Source organism: Moschus berezovskii, chromosome 24 (assembly GCF_049115385.1).
Source record: "Moschus berezovskii isolate FMDL1 chromosome 24, NW_MosBer_1.0, whole genome shotgun sequence".
In the NCBI taxonomy this organism is placed as follows: domain Eukaryota; kingdom Metazoa; phylum Chordata; class Mammalia; order Artiodactyla; family Moschidae; genus Moschus; species Moschus berezovskii.
In genome coordinates, this window is record NC_142483.1 from 53558694 (window position 1) to 53581055 (window position 22362).

The 22362-nt window shown below is 39.8% G+C and overlaps 1 protein-coding gene across 2 annotated transcripts in view; it reads right to left on the minus strand.

Annotated features, from left to right (window-relative positions):
* PDCD6IP (programmed cell death 6 interacting protein) overlaps positions 1-22362 on the minus strand; it is a 69915-nt gene that overhangs the window by 32703 nt on the left and 14850 nt on the right. Inside the window, exons 2-7 of one of the 2 annotated variants that reach the window (XM_055414696.2) lie at positions 22168-22222; positions 20748-20817; positions 11546-11673; positions 9196-9349; positions 7282-7382; positions 4884-5000 (exon numbers count right to left, since the gene is read on the minus strand). In XM_055414696.2, coding sequence (XP_055270671.1) covers positions 4884-5000; positions 7282-7382; positions 9196-9349; positions 11546-11673; positions 20748-20817; positions 22168-22222 — 625 coding nt within the window. Of the gene's footprint in view, positions 1-4883; positions 5016-7281; positions 7383-9195; positions 9350-11545; positions 11674-20747; positions 20818-22167; positions 22223-22362 lie in introns of both variants that reach the window. The other variant, XM_055414695.2, reaches the window with a different exon arrangement.

Genomic DNA, 22362 nt, shown 5'->3' on the forward strand with positions numbered 1-22362 from the left:
GGGCCAATGTAGCGGAATAAAAATAGACCCAAATACATACAAAGGATTTAGTAAGTGATAAAGTCAAAATCTCAATGCAGTGGGGTAAAGAAAGTCATTGCAGTAAATGATCTGAAGACAACTGAGTAGTCATTTGAAAAAATAAAAATTGGATCCATCCTTCACATTACCTATCAGGATAAACTCCAAGTGGATCAAAGATCCAAGAACTGAATATAATAAACAATGAATTACAGATGTACTTATACTCTGATATCAGCAATCCCATTTCCAGGAATTTAAGATATACCTGCTGAAATGGACTGAACTGTGTCCCCACCCCCACCCCCTCAAAATTTGTATGTTGATGCTCTAACTTTCCAAGAGATGGTACTTGGACATGGGGCCTTCGGGAGATCATGGAGAAGTCACGAGGGTGAGGCTCTCGTGAAAGGATTAGTGCCCTTGTAAGAAGAGACACTTGAAAGCAGGCTGTCTCTCCCTACCATAAAAGTACACAGCAAGAAGCCAGGATAGCAGTATGTAAGCCCACTATCCTGACACCCTCAGAATTCCAGCCTCCTGAACTATGAGAAAATAAATTTCTGTTGTTTAAACCACCCAGTCTATGGTATTTTGTTATGGAAGCCTGAGCTAAGACAACTACTGAAATACAAAATGCCACATTCACATAATTAATCACTGCAGTGTGGTTTGTAATAACAAATCTTGGAAACACGCAAGTACCCAGCAACAACATGTGCTTTATATAATGAAGTACAATGCAGCTCTGAAGAGAAATGAGAAAGGTCTCTTTGCTGCTGGATAAAATGGAGAGGTTTTCAATATGCTATACGAGAAAAATAAGACACACAACACTATACACAGCCTGTGTGTGCTCAGCTGCTCAGTCAGGTCTGACTCTTTACAACCCTAAGGACTGCAGCCCGCCAGGCTCCTCGGTCCACGGGACTTCCCAGGCAAGAATACTGGAGTGGATTGGCATTTCCTACTCCAAGGGATCTTCCCAACCCAGAGATCCAACCCGCAATTCTCGTGTCTCCTGCACTGGCAGGTGGATTCTTTACCAATGTGCCACCCATGGCATATGATCTCTTATATAAAGAACCAGAGAGTTAAGAATGTGCACTGTGTGCATGCATGTGTGTACATATCTGCTTAAATTTTCAAAGAGAATTAAAAAAACAACATTGAAAGGATTAAACAAGAAATAAATGAAAATTACTTATGAGGCAATGGGGGAAAAGGCTGTAGGGAATACAACAGAAGGGAAAAGGTAGAGATCGGCTAAGTGTATGCCTGTTTTCCCCCAATTCTTATATTGAAAATGTTCAAGTTCACAGAAAAATTAAAAGAACAGAACAACTGAGAAAAAACACCTCCTCTGGTAAGTTTAACAACTGTTACCAATTTTGTCATATTTGCTCTCTTTCGCACACAAACACAGACCTTTTCTTTTTACATAACTATTTGAAACTGAAGTTCAGACATCACAACCCTTCATCCCTAAATATCTCAGCACGTATCTAATGAGGACACTCTCCTTAATACCTACAACTAGTATCTAACAAAGAAAAAGCAATACTTTCATAAAATCAGGTTTATCATCTTATTAGACTCCTCATTAATGAAATAAATAAGTATCTGGTATGTATCCATTTTATCTGAGGCACAATTTTATATCTATATAGAGGCATCCCTCAGTATCTGTGGGGGATTGGTTCCAGGACTCCTCACAGGCACTAAAATCTGAATGCTCAAGTCCTACAGCTGGCCCTCCATACCTACAGATTCTGTGTCTGCAGATTAAACATAGTACACGAAGAGCAGTTGGTTGACTCCACAAATTCAGAAGCTGCCAGTATGGAGAGCCGAATATTTATTCATTGAAACACACCTGCATATAAGTTGACTTGGACAGTTCAAATCTGTGTTGTTCAAGGGTAAACTGTATTTTTATGTCTTTTTAAAAATTGAGCCTTGGTAGCTTTAGAGACGGAGAAGGCAATGGCAAGCCACTCCAGTACTCTTGCCTAGAAAATCCCATGGATAGAGGAGCCTGGAAGGCTGCAGTCCGTGGGGTCGCTATGGGTCGAACACGACTGAGTGACTTCACTTTCACTTTTCACTTTCACACATTGAAGAAGGAAATGGCAACCCACTCCAGTGTTCTTGCCTGGAGAATCCCAGGGACGGGGGAGCCTGGTGGGCTTCCGTCTATGGGGTCACACAGAGTCAGACACGACTGAAGTGACTTAGCAGCAGCAGCAGCAGCTTTAGAGACTCACCGGGATGATCAAGTCCACCCACCTCCTGGAGCCTAATGAACTACATTGTCCAAGAAGCGCACTTCATGAGCTGTGTAAGCCCAGGTACAATTTGTCTTGGCCCCAGAAGTGAATCACCCACAGCAATTTTCCCTTTGCTATCTTACCTATTCCTGTGATATTCCTGAGTCCTGTGATTTTGTTTTTTATTTCTGGCTTGCTCATGACTAACAAGCTTTCCCCCATTACTGTTAACAATGACTGCAAAACTGAACGAGTGGTGCGACCATCAGGTACCTGGGGCATTCTGAGCAAAAGACTGCAGAGAATATGACTTACTGTTCATCGTTTTTGTCTGTTTTTTTCTCTTTGCCTATGTCTGAGCTCAAATCAAGTAAAAAAAAAAAAAATCTCATGACTAATGGAAAGAGGAACAGCCCCTGGAGACATGAATCAGTAAGTATTCATGTTGCTAACTTCTGACCTATGACTCAGTCAGTCAGTCAGTCAGTTCAGTCTCGTCCGACTCTCTGCGACCCCATGAATCACAGCACGCCAGGCCTCCCTGTCCATCACCAACTCCCGGAGTTCACTCAAACTCATGTCCATCGAGTCGGTGATGCCATCCAGCCATCTCATTCTCTGTTGTCCCCTCTCCTCCTGCCCCCAATCACTCTCAGCATCAGAGTCTTTTCCAGTGAGTCAACTCATTGCATGAGGTGGCCAAAGGATTGCAGTTTCAGCTTTAGCATCAGTCCTTCCAATGAACACCCAGGATTGATCTCCTTCAGAATGGACTGGTTGGATCTCCTTGCAGTCCAAGGGACTCTCAGGAGTCTTCTCCAGCACCACAGTTCAAAAGCATCCATTCTTCGGCGATCAGCTTTCTTCACAGTCCAACTCTCACATCCATACATGACCACGGGAAAAACCACAGCCTTGACTAGACGGACCTTTGTTGGCAAAGTAATGTCTCTGCTGACTAAAGCTGTGTAATTGAAGCTATATACTCTTCAGGTGTATAGCTGAAAAAAGTGTCTAAAAGTGAAAGAAGTCTTTATCTCCTATGTGAATTTGAAATAGCTTCCTTTTTCCAAAGATGTTTTAAAAATTAGATTAAAATTTCAAAAGGAGATCTTGTATAACTGGTTTACAGAGAATACTCATTTGAATAAGAAAGTTCCAGAATTCCCCCCAAATAAAAAAGCTACACTTCTGTAAAACAAAGACCAGTTTACCATCTAGCTGAGCAACAGTGGACCCTGAGAGAGGAACTCAGGATGAAAAACAAGATGAGGCACTCTTCACGCTCTGGAAAAACAGGCCCCTTAGACAGATGTATATCTCAGGAAGAATTTTAATGAGTCCAGATTCCTGTATCTTCCCATACACAGAAAAGCACTAACATCATTAACCTGGGATATCTGTTCTTTGTGACTAGCAGTAATCTTTTACTGAAAGGTATGCTTGACTGGAGGCATTCTCTCATCAAAATCAAGTATGAGCTGGTTTCTCCCCTACCTCTTCAGAAAGGTTCCTCGGAGCTACTGAGAGGCCGTCTCCCAGGCCACCGTCCTCAGTAACGTCCCTGAATAAAACTTACATGCCAACTCTTATGCTGTGTGCTTTTCTTTCAGTCGATACTCCTGATACTTTAAATACGCTACTCTGAAAAACACTTTCCCGAGAAACCCCTTTCTCAGAAGCATATGTTTTCATGATGCTAAGTTACTACAAGCAAAGTGAATCCCTGGACAAATAAATGTTTGATAATCTGAGTGTGTCCTTCTGTGATTTTGTCAGTGTGGAGTATAATACAAGCACATATTTTTTTTTTTTTTAATAAAACTTGGGTTTCTCTTCCATTAAAAGACTAATTACACTGAACTTCCTAAGTAAGATTTGCATTGTATCTTCTAATACTAGTCCATACTTAAATTTCCTTAACAGTCCTCTTCCTACCATCTGCTGACCAACTCTCAAAATACAAACAATTCATATAACAGCGCTCACCCCTGCTGCAAAGCTGCCCCAGATGTCATAGCAAGTTACTCACACACCTAGGGCAGATACAACAGCATAGAAGGCAGTCTGCTGATTACAAGATCTATTTATATAGATTACCACTGTCCTTCTAAAACTATGGAATTGTATGACCCAATATAGACCAAAGCTATGCCATAAGTTAAGCACTCCACATCCTTTCTGGAGCATGAAAATTAATTTAGAGTATTTTATACTAAAATAAGCATGAGTAAATAAAAGAGAACTGAATGTAAAGTTAACGTGAAATTTTTAGATAAAATAGGAAACTTCAAAAAGCAGAGTAGGTATGCTGTGCTGTGCTCAGTTGCTTTGTCACATCAGACTCTTTGTGATGCAATGTTCTGCAGCCCACCAGGCTCCTCTGTCCATGGGATTTCCCAGGCAAGAACACTGGAGTGGGTTGCCATTTCCTTCATAGCCTAAAAAATAAAAACAATCACCCATCTTCACAGACAGGTGAAATGAGTGGGAAAGCTTTTTATGAGCAAACGCTGGAATCTCACTAAAAAAAAGAAGAAAAAGGAAATCCAAGTATTCAAGTGACTTAAATACTTATTCTAAGAAACTCACCTGTAGCCGTGCAATCTCTTCTCCAAATTTCTTCTGCTGTTTTGCCAGGACAGACTGGTGGTACTCAGCATAGGCCTGCATGATACAGTGCTTTGCAGCCAAGACAGGGAACACCTCCTGGAAATAAAAATACTGACCAGGGAGAGTCCAACCACACAAACCACCACAGACAACATGGGATGCAGGAAGAAAAAGGAAAAGGAGACAGAAATTAGAATCACCCCATTAATTGTTTAGAGGTAGGTTAGTCATTAGGCGTAAACAGAGAAGACCACATGATTTTGCGTGGACTGGATTCAATGAATACAGGGTTTTTTTTTCTTCCAATTAGAATTAACAATTGGGTTTTTTAACAGTTAAATGTAGCCAATTTAGGTTTTCACAATTTTCTTTAAGCCATGAAGTCAACATTTTGTTTACAAAGAAAAAAGGAAAGCATGCATTAGAAAGAGAAGTAGAATGGACATTCACAGAGGAACATCAAGCACAGGGCTTTAGCAGCTTTCTTGTGAGCCCTTACCCAGCTCTCAGTTAACTAAGACACCATTACTCACATATACTAATGAAACTGCTCTATAGCTGACTGTTTCATCATGTTTAAAAGACAAAAGACAGTGAAGTAAGTTCCCACTTAAATTCACAATCTAAGAGACTTTTAATAACAATAATTTTCAGCCATATAAAAATTACTCAACACCACATAAAGACTAACGTTTCAATACCAGTCACTCAAAAACACATAGCAGACAGACAAATGCACTGAGCTAATAACTAAAATGATAAAGTGTTACTTTGCCCTAATTTGTTTTGAAAGAAGTTCCAGCCAAAACTGATTTTAGAAGATCCAAAAACATGAACCAAAAAAGCAGTAGAGGGTCTTCCAAAATATCAAATCCTACCCTATAAGCTCAATGTTTTTAGGAAGTACATGCCATTTAATACTAGACAATTACTGTCTAGACAAAAAAAATAATAATAAGAGAAATGAAAACTGAATTACTACCTTGTTTGCTTTCCTGTCTCCCAGTGAATAATTTCCTAGCTTCCTGGGTCACTACTTGCAGATATTCCAGTTTTATAACTAGAATATGAAAATACCTGATGAGCTTTATTAGTCAAAAGGCAAAAATAAAAGACATCTAAAATCTCAAACTGCACTCATGCCAGTTCTCAAGGTTAAGTCTGGAGCAACTGAGTACTTAAACAGGAGATTTTTCAAGGAATACCAGGAGTGGTGCAGAGGTAGTTTCCAAGTCTTTGTAGGTGACAGTGTCTTCTCGCCAGGACAGGACTGAACTAAAGGCCCCACAGGATTTAACAGTACACTGTGCAGTTGATCATGAGGTCTTTCAGATGAAGAAAAGGTGAGAGGAGATCCCAAGTCTCTTAACAGCAACACTATTACTACCCAAGAGTCCTAGGCAAATTCCTCTACTGATCTCTTGGTGAATCTTACATCTCCAGCACACTTCAAATTCCTTGGTGCTCATATTCTGCTCATGCTCAACACTCATGTGTTGATGCACGTTCATGCTTTTTTATTTTGCCACAAAATTGTCTGCAATTTCATAATTTATAAAGATTCCTGAACAACTTATAAATCATTTTCCCTAAAATAAAAAGCATGTAACAAATACCATTTGCTAGCATACAGACAAAATGAATTCCTTGAACATTTCTGAAAGAGAGCAGTTGACTCTTACGACATTTCAATCTGTAAGCTTCTGTTTTTAAGCAAACTGAATTTACTTCTCAGTCTAATCATCTGCTTTATCATTTACAAATGCTCATCACTGACTAGTCTCTTCAAATGCTACTTCAGAAAGGTTAACATTAAAACAATTAATACTTCCTGTGACACGAGGTTTTAGACGGCGGTTTTCCTGAGCTGTACAACAGCAGCCCAATTCTCTGTCCCTGTTGGCAAACTCAATTCTAATCAAAGTACGGGGTGAATTTGTTAAGTTTCCTTTTCCTTTTGTCTTTATGTCTGTTTGTGTGCTTTAAGATTCATCTTTAAGAAAACAGGACAATAATTAAAAGAGTGAATAATCAACATGCTCAAGTATCATGCTGTACCAAAGGACCAATGATTCAAAACAATGCCCTCATCTGATAAAAATACTGGAGACAGGTATTCACAATTTTCCAGAAAGAGTTTTAGCTTGGAAAAATAAATTTAGTAAAGAACAGAAGCAAAAGCATTCACTAAATATGAAAGAGAAAGTGTCATGCATCTTAAATTAAAAACTATTTCTACAAACATATTGTTCAAATGCCTCCCCTTAAATTTCAAATTTCTTTAGAAATCGTAATTTTCAACTTGCTTAAGACACAAAAATGTCCGAATAGTTCCACATGCAAAACAACCAAGTATTTACAAAAAACAATAACTGACCTTGGGGAGAGTATCTTTGTATTGACATTGTTTAAAAGCATCACCAAAATAATCTGCAGCCTGATTAGCCAATTTAGCTATGATGGCATCTTTCATTTTATCTGGAATAAAATATTAAATTGATCATTTCAATGAAAATAAATATAATCTGGTATGTCATGGTAACTCAGTGAAGACATTGAGATCACAAGTTTATATATTCCTCTTACAAAATCCTTGCTGATGAAACTGAGTCTCCTGTGTACAACTTAATTATTCCATAGGCAGATCCAGAGAGTTAGAATAAATGAGCAGTTGTCAGAAGCCAAGGTACAAGAGTGGAGAGTGACTGACAGTAGCTGTGTCATTTCTTTTGGGGGTGGGAATGTTCTAAAATAAGACAGTTAGGGATGGTTGCAAAACTCTGAATACGTTAAAAACTAATGAAATGTATATGTAAAAAGGGTAAATGTTGTTGTACATGAATTCTATCTCAGCATAAGCTGTTATTTTAAAAGAAAAACTTTTCCAGTTCATTTATCTTCCACCTGCTGGACTGCTCTCATGTTCAATACTCACTTACATGCCTTAGAACAAGTGTCCTTATTCCCTCATTCACAGGGCCAGTGACTCTGCTGGGATAGCTCCTCCTTGTTAGTTGAAGTCTAGTTTAAACAAGACCTCCTCAAGGAAATTCTTCTTGACTGAACAATCTAAGAACAGCATGACTACCCCCCTACATCCTTATCCCACAGCCAGAACACCAGTCAGCATCACATCTTATTTTGTTTATAGCAATTATCTCTCTCTAAAATTACTTTTTTTTTTAATATAGTATCAAGGTTGGTTATAACTTTCCTTCCAAGGAGTAAGCATCTTTTAATTTCATGGCTGCAATCAGCATCTGCAGTGATTTTGGAGCCCAAAAAATAAAATCTGAAACTGTTTCCACTGTTTTTCCATCTATTTCCCATGAAGTGATGGGACTAGATGCCATGATCTTTGTAGACATTACTTTGCCAACAAAGGTCCGTCTAGTCAAGACTATGGTTTTTCCAGTGGTCATGTATGGATGTGAGAGTTGGACTGTGAAGAGAGCTGATCGCCGAAGAATGGATGCTTTTGAACTGTGGTGTTGGAGAAGACTCTTCAGAGTCCCTTGGACTGCAAGGAGATCTAACCAGTCCATTCTAAAGGAGATCAATCCTGGGTGTTCATTGGAAGGACTGATGCTAAAGCTGAAACTCCAATACTTTGGCCACCTCATGCGACGAGTTGACTCACTGGAAAAGACTCTGATGCTGGGAAAGGTTGGGGGCGGGAGGAGAAGGGGACGACAGAGAATGAGATGGCTGGATGGCATCACCGACTCTGTGGACATGAGTTTGAGTGAACTCCGGGAGTTGGTGATGGACAGGGAGGCCTGGTGTGCTGTGATTCATGGGGTCGCGGAGAGTCGGACACGACTGAGCGACTGAACTGGACTGAACTGAAAATTACCTTGGCTACTTAATTTCTTGTTTATCATCTCCCCCACGATAAACTGCAAGCTTCCTAAAAACAGAAATCTTTTCTGTCTGCTGACTCCATCTAGAGCCTATCACAGGGAACAGCATACAGCTGTACCCAATAATTACAATATTTGATGAATGAATGAATTTTAGATGTTACAAACCTATGTAACTACTACTCCAGGGTTCAGTATTTTAAGATGATAACTATACATTTCATAAAGGACTTCAAAAACAGCCTATATTCTGAGTTGTGTGTCTGTACCACCTTCAGGTCAGAAAAGGAAAGTTGGAATTTTTCGATGAACCACGGGTCAAAGATGCAAAGATAAAAGTTCCACATTGAGCATATTACAATCGCCTTATTTTAAAAGCCTGTAACTTCTTTTCCCAAGCAACAAAATGGAGAACAAAGTGGAATTACCTCTTGTGGCTTTTAAAAAAAACACTTCTTGGGCCTGGGCCAGCATGATAAGGCTAAGGGTCCCAACAGTGTCTGGAGATATGTCCACAGTGGGCTCTCTATTCAAGGCAGATAAAACGGTCTCTTTAATGTGTAAAAAGGCACCACTAGCAAACTAGAGGAAGGAAAAGGAGAATTTCATTAAAATCTGTAAGAACTCAGCAAGACTATTTTCTACTGTTACACACAAACCCACTTCAAATGTTAACTCAGTTCAAGTTACCGTACTTAAATTCTTATATTATGAAAAACAGACCTGAGACATCTCACCTACCAACAATATTTTTTCTAAAAACACTACAGAATAAGATTTAACATGCATTAGACATTCAACAGCAACAAAGTAAACTGATGTGACAAATTGATTCAACTTTTGCAAATACTTCCTCAAAATCCGACATGTGAACAGAGGCAGGGATATTATTAAAATGCTTTTAGTCCTAAAATATTCTTGCTTTGGTCCCAAATTCATCTCTCAAATAATTAATGAGTAATGAAACCGAGTCCTCTGGGGAACAGGTCAATCCATGGCTAAGGATTTTTTTATTTGGCTTTCAGAGCTCCCTGGTAAAACGTTTCCCATCAGATTTTTCTTCTCAATTATATTTTGCTTCACTTCCCAGGTGGCACAGTGGTAAAGAATCCACCTGCCAATGCAGGAGGCACAAGAGACATGGGTTCCATCCCTGGGTCAGAAGATCCCCTAGAGAAGGAAATGGCTACCCACTCCCATAAATCTTGCCTGGGAATCCCACAGAGAGAGGAGCCTGGTGGGTTGCAGGCCATGGGGTCACAAGGTCAGACACAACTAAGCACTGCACTGAGGTTAACACTAAAATAACTTTGCTTTTATGAAATAACTGACCCTGGGAAAAAGAAAGACATCAATCTGGGATTAAAAGGAGCTGTGGCTTATGGAGTTAAGCTACACAGAGCTAACTCAAGGTTAAGCTGCAATGAAGTGAACATCACATTTGCTGCAGTCAGAAAGCACCATAAAACTAGATGAATGTCTGCAAGGAGTCATCAGCTGACTCGCTCAGTAAACTAACAGAATCACACACTACAAACGCACGGATCACAAATAAGGAGTGGAGAGCTACAGAGATTAAAGCACTTACCCAAGGGCACAGAGTGTCTTGGCAGCAAATGGCTTGGAAAGAGACTTAGAATCTCTTTCTCTCACACTAGGGACTTTGCTGTGAGTAAGAGTGGAATGTATCCTCAGTAATTCAGGATGCCCTCTAAGATCTCACATGCCAACAACTGGAGTTTACAATGAATAGAAAACTAAATAAAATTTTAATTTTCACATTTTAAAAAACTTGCCACTTAGAGCCTCACAGAGGAAAGGTATTTGCATCAGGATTGTCATCTGCGCCCATCCAAAACTGGGAGCATGTTGTGTGCTTAAAGCACATTTTCCTCTCACTTTCTTAGAACAGCATTCTTCACCTCCCCTAAACTTAAACAGTGGAAAAGCAAACTTCAGAACCATGAGAGACAGTGCAAGGACCATTTGGGATTCCCTAAAACTTAGAATGCCTGAAACCCCATGGGACCACTGCATTAACAGTTCTGCCCTCTAGTCCCCTCATCTGGAAACGAGGATGACATTACGCAGCATCCATCACCAAGTGCGCAAGAGAACATGAACGTACTGTGTAAATGATAAAGCAATATAAAACGTGAAAACATAATTATAGATTACCACTTCACAATAATCACTTATTTTTCCTTAAACTGAAGCAAAAAAAGCTAAGTCAACAATACACTGTCTCCAAAAAAGATGCCCTATTAGTAACTGACTGTATGTAAAGCCTACATTTAGTTAAGAACATTACATATCTGACCACATTTAACAATGACCTCTTCACAAGTCTCGGAGGTAAAATTTTCTTGCCAAGAGGCCTTAATTTTTGTGACACTGGCGAAATTTTAACTATGTCTCACTAAGAAATATTATGCAAAAATAATGTCCAAATATTTTAAATGAGGTCATGCATTTAAAAGGCACTTGCCAAAGATTTTATCTCAAACAATCATTTCTTCTCCCAACATTTATTGAGCCTTTATTATGTGCCAGGCACTGTGCTAGGTGCTGGGTGAACAACGGTTAGGAAACAGAGCTGGGTTTACAAGTACGTTCTTTTATCTGAGGACTTCAAAAAAATGTATCAATTCATTAAAAAGTACATTATTTTTCAAGGAAGCATCTGTATGTAAAGAAACATTTATAAACCCTAAACACAAATGATTTTCAATTCAATCCAACTCAATGTTGACAGGTAGTAACTACTGTTCTGCATACCTGATAATGTTTAGCAGCGATTTTCAATCCTTCATCATTATCCAGGTTCTGTTCTGCTGCAATCTGGCTAGCTAAGGCTGCACAATTGAACAACACACAGCTCTTTTCATATCCTAAACTTGCAAGAGCTGTAAAAGATTAAGAAGGAAAAATTCATCAGATTATTTTTTTTTTCCTAAAGAAAATGAATGCTTCAAAGAGAAATACTATGTTCTCTATCCCACTGGCTCTCACAAAAACAAGTTTCCAGACCTGTTTTTTCACCCATAATCTACTCCCATATTTCTAGCTGCCCTTCCAGGCATCTATTTTCACAACAATATTCTCATCACCTAAAACTCAAGGATCAATAAATTCATCTTTCCTTCCCTTTACATCCACACTGTTAGATTCAAAATGAAAAGTTATTTTCACGTCATTTCAAATTCAATTCAAATAAATTCTTCCCATTTTTCCATCAGCTCTCTCAACATGATACCTTCCCATGACATTCAAACCAGTTTCTCACTTGCTACAAACCTATGCCATGTGAAGAACCTCCCACCTGGCCTTCTGTGTCTCACTTCCTTACATTAATAATGTATCTCTCAGAGGACTAGAAGACTATCTGGTTAAAATACAATTCTGACTAAGAATCTACACATCAATTGGGACAGCTACTATCAAACAAAATAGAGGACTTCCCTAACGGTACAGTGGATAAGAATCTGCCTGCCAATGCAGAGAACACACAGGTTCGATCCCTGGTCCGGGAAGATTCCACACGCCACTGGTGGAGCAACTAAGCCCACGAGCCACAACGACTGAGCCTGAGGGCTGCAGCTCCCGAAGCCCACGCACCCGGAGCCCCCGCAGTGAGAAGCCCACTCAGCCAATGGAGAGTAACCCCCGCACAGCAACAAAGACCCAGCACAACCAAAACTGAGTAAAGAGAGACAAAGGTGAACGGGACAGCTGTCGGTGGGCACGTGGAGAGACTAGGGCCGCTGTGTACTGCCGGTGGAGGCGTAAAATGTCGCAGCCCTCTGGAGAACAATACGAAGACCCCTCAAAAAGTTAGAAATAAAATCACTGCATAATCCTACCATCCCACTTCTGAGTATAATCCCAGAAGACACGCAAGCAGGGTTTAGTCTCAGGGATATCTGAACATCCATGTTCTTATCAGAATGATTCACAGTAGCCAAAAGGAGGAAGCAACTCACACATTCACTGATCCATGAACAGAAGCAAAACATGGTATACTTACAATGGAGTATCATTCGGCTTAAAAAGTAGGGAATTCTGATCACATACCGTAAGATGGATGAGCCTTGAGGACATTACACTAAGCAGAACATGCTAGTCACAAAAAGACAAACACTCTACGGTCCCACCCACGTGAGGCGTCTAAAGCAGTCAAACTCACAGAGACAGAAGGCAGAAAGGCAGTCGCCAAGTACTGGCTGCTACTAAGTCACTTCAGTCGTGTCCGACTATGTGTGACCCCATAGACGGAAGCCCACCAGGCTCCCCCGTCCCTGGGATTCTCCAGGCAAGAACACTGTAGTGGGTTGCCATTTCCTTCTCCAATGTGAAAGTGAAAAGTGAAAATGAAGTCGCTCAGTCATCTGACTTGTAGCAACCCCATGAACTGCAGCCTACCAGGCTCCTCCGTCCATTGGATTTTCTAGGCAAGAGTACTGGAGTGGCTTGCCATTGCCTTCTCCCCACCAAGTACTGGGGAGAGGGCGAAAAGGGAAGCTGTTATTCAAAGGACACCGAGTTTCAGACTGGCAAGATCAGAACGTTCCAGAGATGTCTCACAATGTGAGTACACCTAACAACTCTGAACTATACACTTAACATTGGTTAAGACAGGGAATTCCCTGGTAGTCCAATGGTTAGGACTCAGTGCTTTCACTGCTGGGGCCCAGGTTCAGCCCCTAGCGAGGGAACTAAGAGCCCACAAGCCACACAATGAGGGGGAAAAAAAATTTTTTTTAACTGGTTAAGATAGTATATTTTATGAGTTTTTTTAAACACACATACACACACACAAACGGAAGAACAAATTCAATCATAGTGACATTCAAGATCTCAAATAATGTGCCAGATATTCAAAACCAAGCAAAATAATCATAAGGCTTCTGACAAAACCACTGAACAAACCACCCAGGAAAATCAGAATAACATTACAGTTGTGTGTTTGTGCCATACAGAAGTGTCATAAAGTAAAACACTTGTTGCTATGCAGCACTTTAGTACTCTCCCCTGTAATTATAGCCAGCTTTTAGCTTGCCCCCAACCTAACTATTGCCTCTGCAGCATAGAGCAGACATACACACCAGCTACTCTAACCTCAGTTCAATTCAGTCACTCAGTCATGGCCGACTATTTAGGAACCCATGGACTGCAGCACGCCAGACTTTCCTGTCCATCACCAACTCCCAAGAGCGTGCTCAAAGTCATGTCCATAGAGACAGTGATGCCATCCAACCATCTCATCCTCTGTCGTCCCCTTCTCCTCCTGCCTTCAATCTTTCCCAGCATCAGGGTCTTTTCCAATGAGTCGGTTCTTCACATCAGGTGGCCAAAGCATTGGAGTTTCAGCTTCACCATCAGTCCTTCCAATGAATATTCAGGACCGATTTCCTTTAGGATGGGCTGGTTGGATCACCTTGCAGTCCAAGGGACTCTCAAGAGTTTTCTCCAACACCACAGTTCAAAAGCATCAATTCTTCGACACTCAGCTTTCTTTATGGTTCAACTTTCACATCCATACATGACTTGGAAAAACCATAGCTTTGACTAGACGGACTTTTGTCAGCAAGGTAATGTCTCTGCTTTCTAATATGCTGTCTAGGTTGGTAATAGCTTTTCTTCCAAGGAGCAAGCATCCTGACCTGCATACAGATTTCTCAGGAGGCAGGTAAGGTGGTCTGGTATTCCCATCTCTTTAAGAATTTTGCAGTTTGTTGAGATTCACACATTCAAAGGTGCTGGCCTAGTCAATAAAGCAGAAGTAGATGTTTTTCTCGAACTCTCGCTTTTTTGATGATTCAACAGATGTTGGCAATTTGATCTCTGGTTCCTCTGCCTTTTCTAAATTCAGCTTGAACATCTGCAAGTTCTCGGTTCAACATTCTGTTGAATCCTGGCTTGAAGAATTCTGAGCATTACTAAGTGTGTGAGATGAGTGCAATTATGCAGTAGTTTGAACATTCCTTGGCATTGCCTTTCTTTGGAATTGGAATGAAAACTGACCTTTCCAGTCCTGTGGTCACTGCTGAGTTTTCCAAATTTGTTGGCATATTGAGTGCAGCACTTTCACAGCATCAACTTTTAGGAATCGAAATAGATCAACTGGAATTCCGTCACCTCCACTAGCTTTGTTCATAGTGATGCTTCCTAAGGCCAACTTGACTTCGCATTCCAGGATGTCTGGCTCTAGGTGAGTGATCACACCATCATGATTATCTGGGTCATGAAGATCTTTTTTGCATAGTTCTTCTGTGTATTCTTGCCACCTCTTCTTAATATCTCTGCTTCTGTTAGGTCCATACCATTTCTGTCCTTTATCGAGCCCATCTTTGCATGAAATGTTCCCTTGATATCTCTAACTTTCTTGAAGACTAGATCGCTAGTCTTTCCCTTCTATTGCTTTCCTCTATTTCTCTGCACTATTCACTTAAGGCTTTCTTATCTCTCCTTGCTATTCTTTGGAACTCTGCATTCAAATGGGCATATCTTTCCTTTTCTCCTTTGCCTTTCACTTCTCTTCTTTTCTCAGCTATTTGTGAGGCCTCCTCAGACTACCATTTTGCCTTTTTGCATTTCTTTTTCATGGGGATGGTCTTGATCACTGCTTCCTGTACAGTGTTACGAACCTCCACTCATAGTTCTTCAGGCACTCTGTCTATCAGATCTAATCCCTTGAATCTATTTCTCACTTCCATTGTATAATCGTAAGGGATTTGCTTTAGGTCATATCTGAAAGGTCTAGTGGTTTTCCCTACTTTCTTCAATCTGAGTATGAATTTGGCAATAAGGAGTTCATGATCTGAGCCACAGTCAGCTCCCAGTCTTGTTTGTGCTGACCATATAGAGCTTCTCCATCTTTGGCTGCAAAGAATATAATCAATCTGATTTCAGTGTTGACCATCTGGTGATGTCCACGTGTAGAGTCTTCTCTTGTGTTGTTGGAAGAGGGTGTTTGCTATGACCAGTGTGTTCTCTTGGCAAAACTGTTAGCCTTTCCCTGCTGCATTTTGCACTCCAAGGTCAAACCTGCCTGTTACTCCAGGTATCTCTTGACTTCCTACTTTTGCATTCCAGTCCCCTATGAAGAAAGGACATCTTTTTGGGGTGTTAGTTCTAGAAGGTCTTGTAGGTCTTCACAGAACCACTCAACTTCAGCTTCTTTGGCATTAGTGGTTGGGGCATAGACTTGGATTACTGTGATACTGAATGGTTTGCCTTGGAAACGAACAGAGATCATTCTGTCATTTTTGAGAATGCACTCAAGTACTGCATTTCGGACTCTTGTTGACTATGAGGGCTATTTCATTTCTTCTAAGGGATTCTTGCCCACAGTAGTAGATACAATGGCCATTTGAATTAAATTCACCCACTCCAGTCCATTTTAGTTCACTGATTCCTAAAATATCAACATTCACTCTTGCCATTTCCTATCTGACCACTGCCAATTTGCCTTGATTCGTGGACCTAGCATTCCAGGTTCCTATGCAATAATGTTCTTTACAGCATTGGACTTTACTTCCATCACCAGTCACATCCACACCTGGGTGCTGTTTTTGCTTTGGCTCTGTCTCTTCACTCTTTCTGGAGTTACTTCTCCACTGATCTCCAGTAGCATACTGGGCACCCGCCAACCTGAGGAGTTCATCTTTCAGTGTCATATTTTTTTGCCTTCTCATACTGTTCATGGGGTTCTCAAGGCAAGAATACTGAAGAACACTCTAAGCTACTTTCTTAAATAAATGTATTAACAATCTACAATAACCAGGAGTAGAACACGCAAAAAAATAAAGATCAAGGTGAACTGAAAATCTGAACCCAGAATAAACAAAAACAGTTCCAGTAATAGCAACATTTCCAAGATCCTCATGAGCATCCTTAAAAGAGACTCAAAGACAGTATGTCCATAAAACAAGTACAGGATGTCATTGAAAAGAACAATCCATGAGTAAGAAAAAGCCCCTGGAAATGAAAATTTGATCACTGAAAGTTTTTCAAAAGAAAGGTTAGAAAATATCTAGGCATAAAGAGGGAAAGAAAGGAAAAAGTGAGTGAGCAGCTCAGAAAAGAAGGCTCAGTTAATTCAGTATCCCAAAGAGAAGAGATGAAGAAATGAAGAAATTATCAAAGAAGAAACATAATTCTAATAAATTCAACAAATATTAATATATATTCAAGCCAGTATAGCTGAAAAAAGGGGAAACAAGGGACAAAATGTGAGGCAATGCTGTCAGGGAGGTAAGAGAGTCAACTTTTGCCACAATGCTTTAGCATTTACTCTGAGTGAGGCGGGAAGTAAATAAACAGTTTTGAAGAGAGATCCGCTGAGCCCACCTGGTGGACAGCAGGCTGCAGGGAAGCAGCACTGGGGGAAGCCAGGAACGAGGACAGTCAGCTGCTGCAGCAGGTGCAAGCGGTGAAGGGGGCTCAGACTACAAAGGCAACAGCAGAAGTGCTGAGAAGTGACTGCACTTTGAAAAACTGTCACAGAAAACCTGACAGGATCTGCTGATGAATTCACTGAATGTGGGCAACGAAGTGAAACAACATCAAGAATGATTCCAAGATTCCTGACCGAGCACTACGTGCCAGTGTTTCAAACCAAATCCACGTGAGAACAAAACACAGACATTGTCACCCAAGGGAGATGCAGAAATGTGACCTTTCCTAAGACAGCTATCTAAGAATATATTCCAGGGACTTCCCTGGTGGTCCACTGGTTAAGAATCCACCTGCCAATGCAGAGGACACGGGTTTGATCCCTGGTCTGGGAAGATCCCACATGCCACGGGGGCAACCAAGTCCGTGGCCACAGCTACTACAGCCTGCACATCTTAGAGCCGGTGACCCACAATGGGAGAAGCCACAGCAAGGAGAAACCCGCGCACGCAACTAGAGCGATAAAAAGCCCGCACACAGCAGGACCCAGCACAGTCAAAACTAAAACTAAAATTAAAAAAAAAAAAAAAGAATATACTCCAGTGAAGGAGGAAGACACGATATTCAGGAAACAATGATTCTAACCTAAAGGATAATACTTATGGAGCAGCTTTAGACAGCAAGTAGCTCAGACTCAAGAAAGAATAAAAGAGGCCAAAGGGAATAGAAGAGTCACTCAGAAAAAGGGGAGTCGTCGAGAGAGATAAATAATAAGACTGACAGTTTTGAAAATCTTGATAATATGATAAAAGCACAGAATGTATGTGTTGGTGGAGCAATTAAAACTTGTAAATGCACACACAGAGCCGTACAAGAAAGTGACAGTGTAAATATGAAAACAGCTCATCCAATATATGACAATCAGTAGACTTCAAGAAGAATGAAATATACTCCAAGCAACAGACAAAAGTAAACTTTTTATATACAAAATATATATCCCAGCCTATTATATTTCCCATAAACATTATCATCCCAGATCTTGGTCTGCCATTTTATTTTGACAATTTCTCATCCAGGAAGTAGCAATCACCTTGGGTTTTATATAAAAGGTGGAGCCCCTACTTACATCGCAGCTGTCACCTGTAACACGTCTTTTATTGGATATTCAGTGGACACAGGTCTACATGACAACAAATATATATTTGTATTATCATTCTTAATGCTTTAAATTACACAATATTCTAAGGAATGGGCAGCACATGCTTCATTTACCCTAAACATTATTGATGGACATTTAATCCCCCATAAGTGCTACTAGAAATACCTACCTGTTTTATATATGCGCCCAATTCTTTTCCATCCCAGTTCCTCTAGGATCTCGGTTCATCAACTTTACCAATCTCACTTCAGTGTCTTCTAGTTCTATCAATATCTGCTTCTTACTCTCAGCCAAAGAATCTGCTTGTCACAGCAGCACTGGAAGTCCTTTTCTTGATATTGCCTTTCTCTCAGCATAATGATCCCTTTGTCCCCAAATCGTCACTGCATATTTTCTGAACCGAGCTGTTCAGCACCCACATGCCGGTCCACTCCTCAACCCAACACAACTTGACTCCAGCCTGCCCTAGGGAAACTTCTTTCTCCTCCTGTGCTGTGCTTAGTCCCTCAGTCTTGTCCAACTCTTTGTGACCCTGTGGACTGTAGCCTGCCAGGCTCCTCTGTCCATGGGGATTCTCCAGGCAAAAATACTGGAGTGGGTTGCCATGCCCTCCTCCAGGGATCTTCCAACCCATGGATCGAAGCCAGGTCTCCAGCATTGCAGGTGGATTCTTTATTGACTGAGCTAATGGGAATCTAGCGAATTTTACAACCTTCTTTGACCTCCGCCACAACGACTCTGTCAACGATGTTTCAACATCAAAGTCACATGCAGGCATTTTCAAAGAGATGAATTCCAGTGGCCCACCCTGCAATGTTCTCCTTTCACATCTGGCACACTGCATCTTTATCTGTAAATACAATCAGTATTTCTAACATTTTCCCCAGGTAACTGCAACGTGCAGCCAGGTTTGGGAACCACTGGACTGCACAACCTCTGAAAGTCTTCTGGAATTCAACCCCGTCTCTAGTTTTCCCTGGTTCTTCCGCAATCTGAAAGCCTTTTCTCAACCTCATTCACAGGAAACTCTTCCTCTTATTTCCCCTGAAAGTTATACTCCCTAGTTTGGCTTTCATACTTTTCCCAACCTACAGTCTACCAGAGAAGTTAAATTTATTATCTTTTAAGGAAACTGTTCCTAAATCTACATCTCCACCTCTTTTGAGTTTTAGATACATTACATCTAAATGCCAAAGAGAAATTTCTACCTAGATATAACACAGAAAAGTCAAACTTGACCTGTCTATAGAAAGGAATAATTATCCACAGGTCAAACCAAGTTACAAGTCTTAAAGTCAATCAACTCCTACTCCTCCTTCTGACAGAGACCCAGCAGATCCATCAGTTTCACCTCTGAACCCTCTCTCAAAACCATCCTTTCCCCAACCCACAGACAGGATACTTAGTCTAATCTCTTCATCTCTCACTAGTTTAATGGGTCTGTTTCTCTCTAGTCTCTGGATTTAGGCTTTTTGAGTCATATCCAGTTTCATTAAATCTTAGAAAGTCACTTATCTTTCTAAACCAGTTTTAGTAAGAATAGTGCCTTTTCTCACTGTGCTGAGAGAGAATTTAGTTACATAATATGTGTAAAGCCCTTTCACAGTGCCCAGGTGGAGTAAGCTATGAGGGAAGAACACAAATTGATAGCACACTTGCAACTCTTCACAATCTACTCTCCAATGTCTTCACCCTTCAAAATCCCCAAATCACCCATAGTTTCAACGCTTACCAATAATTATATTAACATGTACTAATATGGTAACTTATACCATATGACACTGTTACATAATAGTATAAAATGCACACACATTATATATATTATAGCTATATGGAATACTAATATTATTCATTGTAGCTAATACTTATTGAGCCTTGTTCTAAGGACTTTACATGTATCCCACTCATTTAATAATCCCACTTCAGAGATGAGAAAATTAACACACAGAAAGGCTGACATGATGAGCTGGGAGGTAAAAATGCCTTCACTCTTATACTTTTGGTTACGATATTCTACCTGTAACATTATTTTCTACCTGGAAAAAACAAATTGATCCTTCAAGGATTCATTCAAACATCATGTGCATTCAAGGGCAGAATTAACTACTTCCTTGTCTAGGTGCCCATAAGTTTCTTCAGAGATTAATATACTTCCCGCTATACTTTAAAATGATCAGCTATCTTCCAACCAGACTGAATACAACTATCTTGTTCAGTTTTAAAACTAGGACAGTGCCTGGCAAGACGTAGGCTCTCTACAAGTATTTGGAAATTTCATTAAAAGTTGAAGTTAAAAAAAAAAAAAACGAAACATAAAAATTTTCATTATTTACCAAGAATCATTAGGAGAGCAATTTTGGAGAATGAAACAATACAAAATAGTTAGAACAAATTTACTGTCGTTTTTATTTAAAAATTACATACCCAATTTTACTGATCCTCCAAAAAGTGAACCTTTATCAAAAGCATCCTTCCAGGTAAATGTCAAGCAGATCTTGATAGAAAGAGGGGGAAAAAAGAAAATTATGTTACCTTCCTGAATCTCATTAACTATTAAGTCTCTTTCAAAGAAAAATCCACAGTGAAGAAAAGGACAAAATCTTCAATCTGTCCAAAGCACTATCTTCTCTAACCAAGCAGCTCCTTTTCCTTTTTGTGAACCATAAAATTTTCTTTTCTGAAAGTAAAATACTGACACTAGGGTATTTGCAATGTCATTGTCCCTCAGTAATTATACACATACTATCTTCTTCAGAAAACACGGTCCTGCTCATCTTTACAAATACACAATGACCTGAATAGAATAGGCGCTTAAGTAGGAGAATTTCCAGGATGAGATAAAATTTTATTTCTTGATTTGGGTGATGGCTAGACGTGTATATTCACTTCGTGACAACTCAAGCTATACACCGTTTGTTAACTGTTCTGTGTGTGTGTTACACACGCATAAAAAGTTTACTTAATTAAAAACTGCATCTCACTCTAACCTATTCCACAATGTGAAGGTTAAAAAGAACTTAGCCTCTTTTAAATTATGTATTGCAATCCAATACAAACTTTTTCAACTATGGCTGAGAGAAAATTTCAATACTCCCAGAGGCAGAGACAATAACACAAGAAACTCCCAGACACCTATCAGTCTTCTACCCTTCCCCGTTCATCCACCCACACTTTCCAATCCAAACACCAACACACACACACACTGTTTCTCCTGGGGTATTTTAAAGCAAGTCTCACCACATTACTTGACTTGTAAAAACTTTATGCTTAAAGTATTTTGTACAAACTATTTTAAAATTTAGAAATGTCACACAGAAACTTTTAACAAGTCTCCCAAATATAACTGCAAGAAATCATCAGCACTTTCAATATCTATCTTTTAAAAGACTGACATTCTTACAGTGTAACACCTAATCTTAACAGTATTTGAAAATTTATATGAAAACGCAACTTGGGCAAATAATTTTTAAAGCACATAAACTGACACTAAATATGTCCTGAATCATATAGTTTCCTACTTTATTCTGCAAAAACCAAAGGAAAGGACATCACAGATTATCTTGGTCAATACTTCCTACAGATAAAAAATGCAGGAAGAAAAATGCAATCCAATGTACTACATGATCACAGAAATGACTGAGGAACGGCGTGAACAGAATTTCCAAGAGACACTTCAAAGCAGCACAGATTCATAACAGATGGGCTTAAAAGTTTCTCATTTTAAAAGTGTTACAAAAACCTAGAGATAGTGAAGAGACACCATTTAAATAAAATACCATGGGTAAGAGGAAATGGGTGATTTACCATTATCACACGTAACTTTAAAACAAAATTAATGACTTACCTGGTTTTCAGAAAATGGAAATTTGGGTTCAATGGAACAGATCTGATCATAGTACCTGAAAAAGAGAGCAAATTTGTTTATTTTTGCTTTTGTTTCCCTTGACTGCAGCGACATAAAAAGATATTACTAAGAGTCATATCAAACAGTCTATTTTGTTTTCTTCTACAAGTTTTACGGCTTCAGGTCTTACATCTG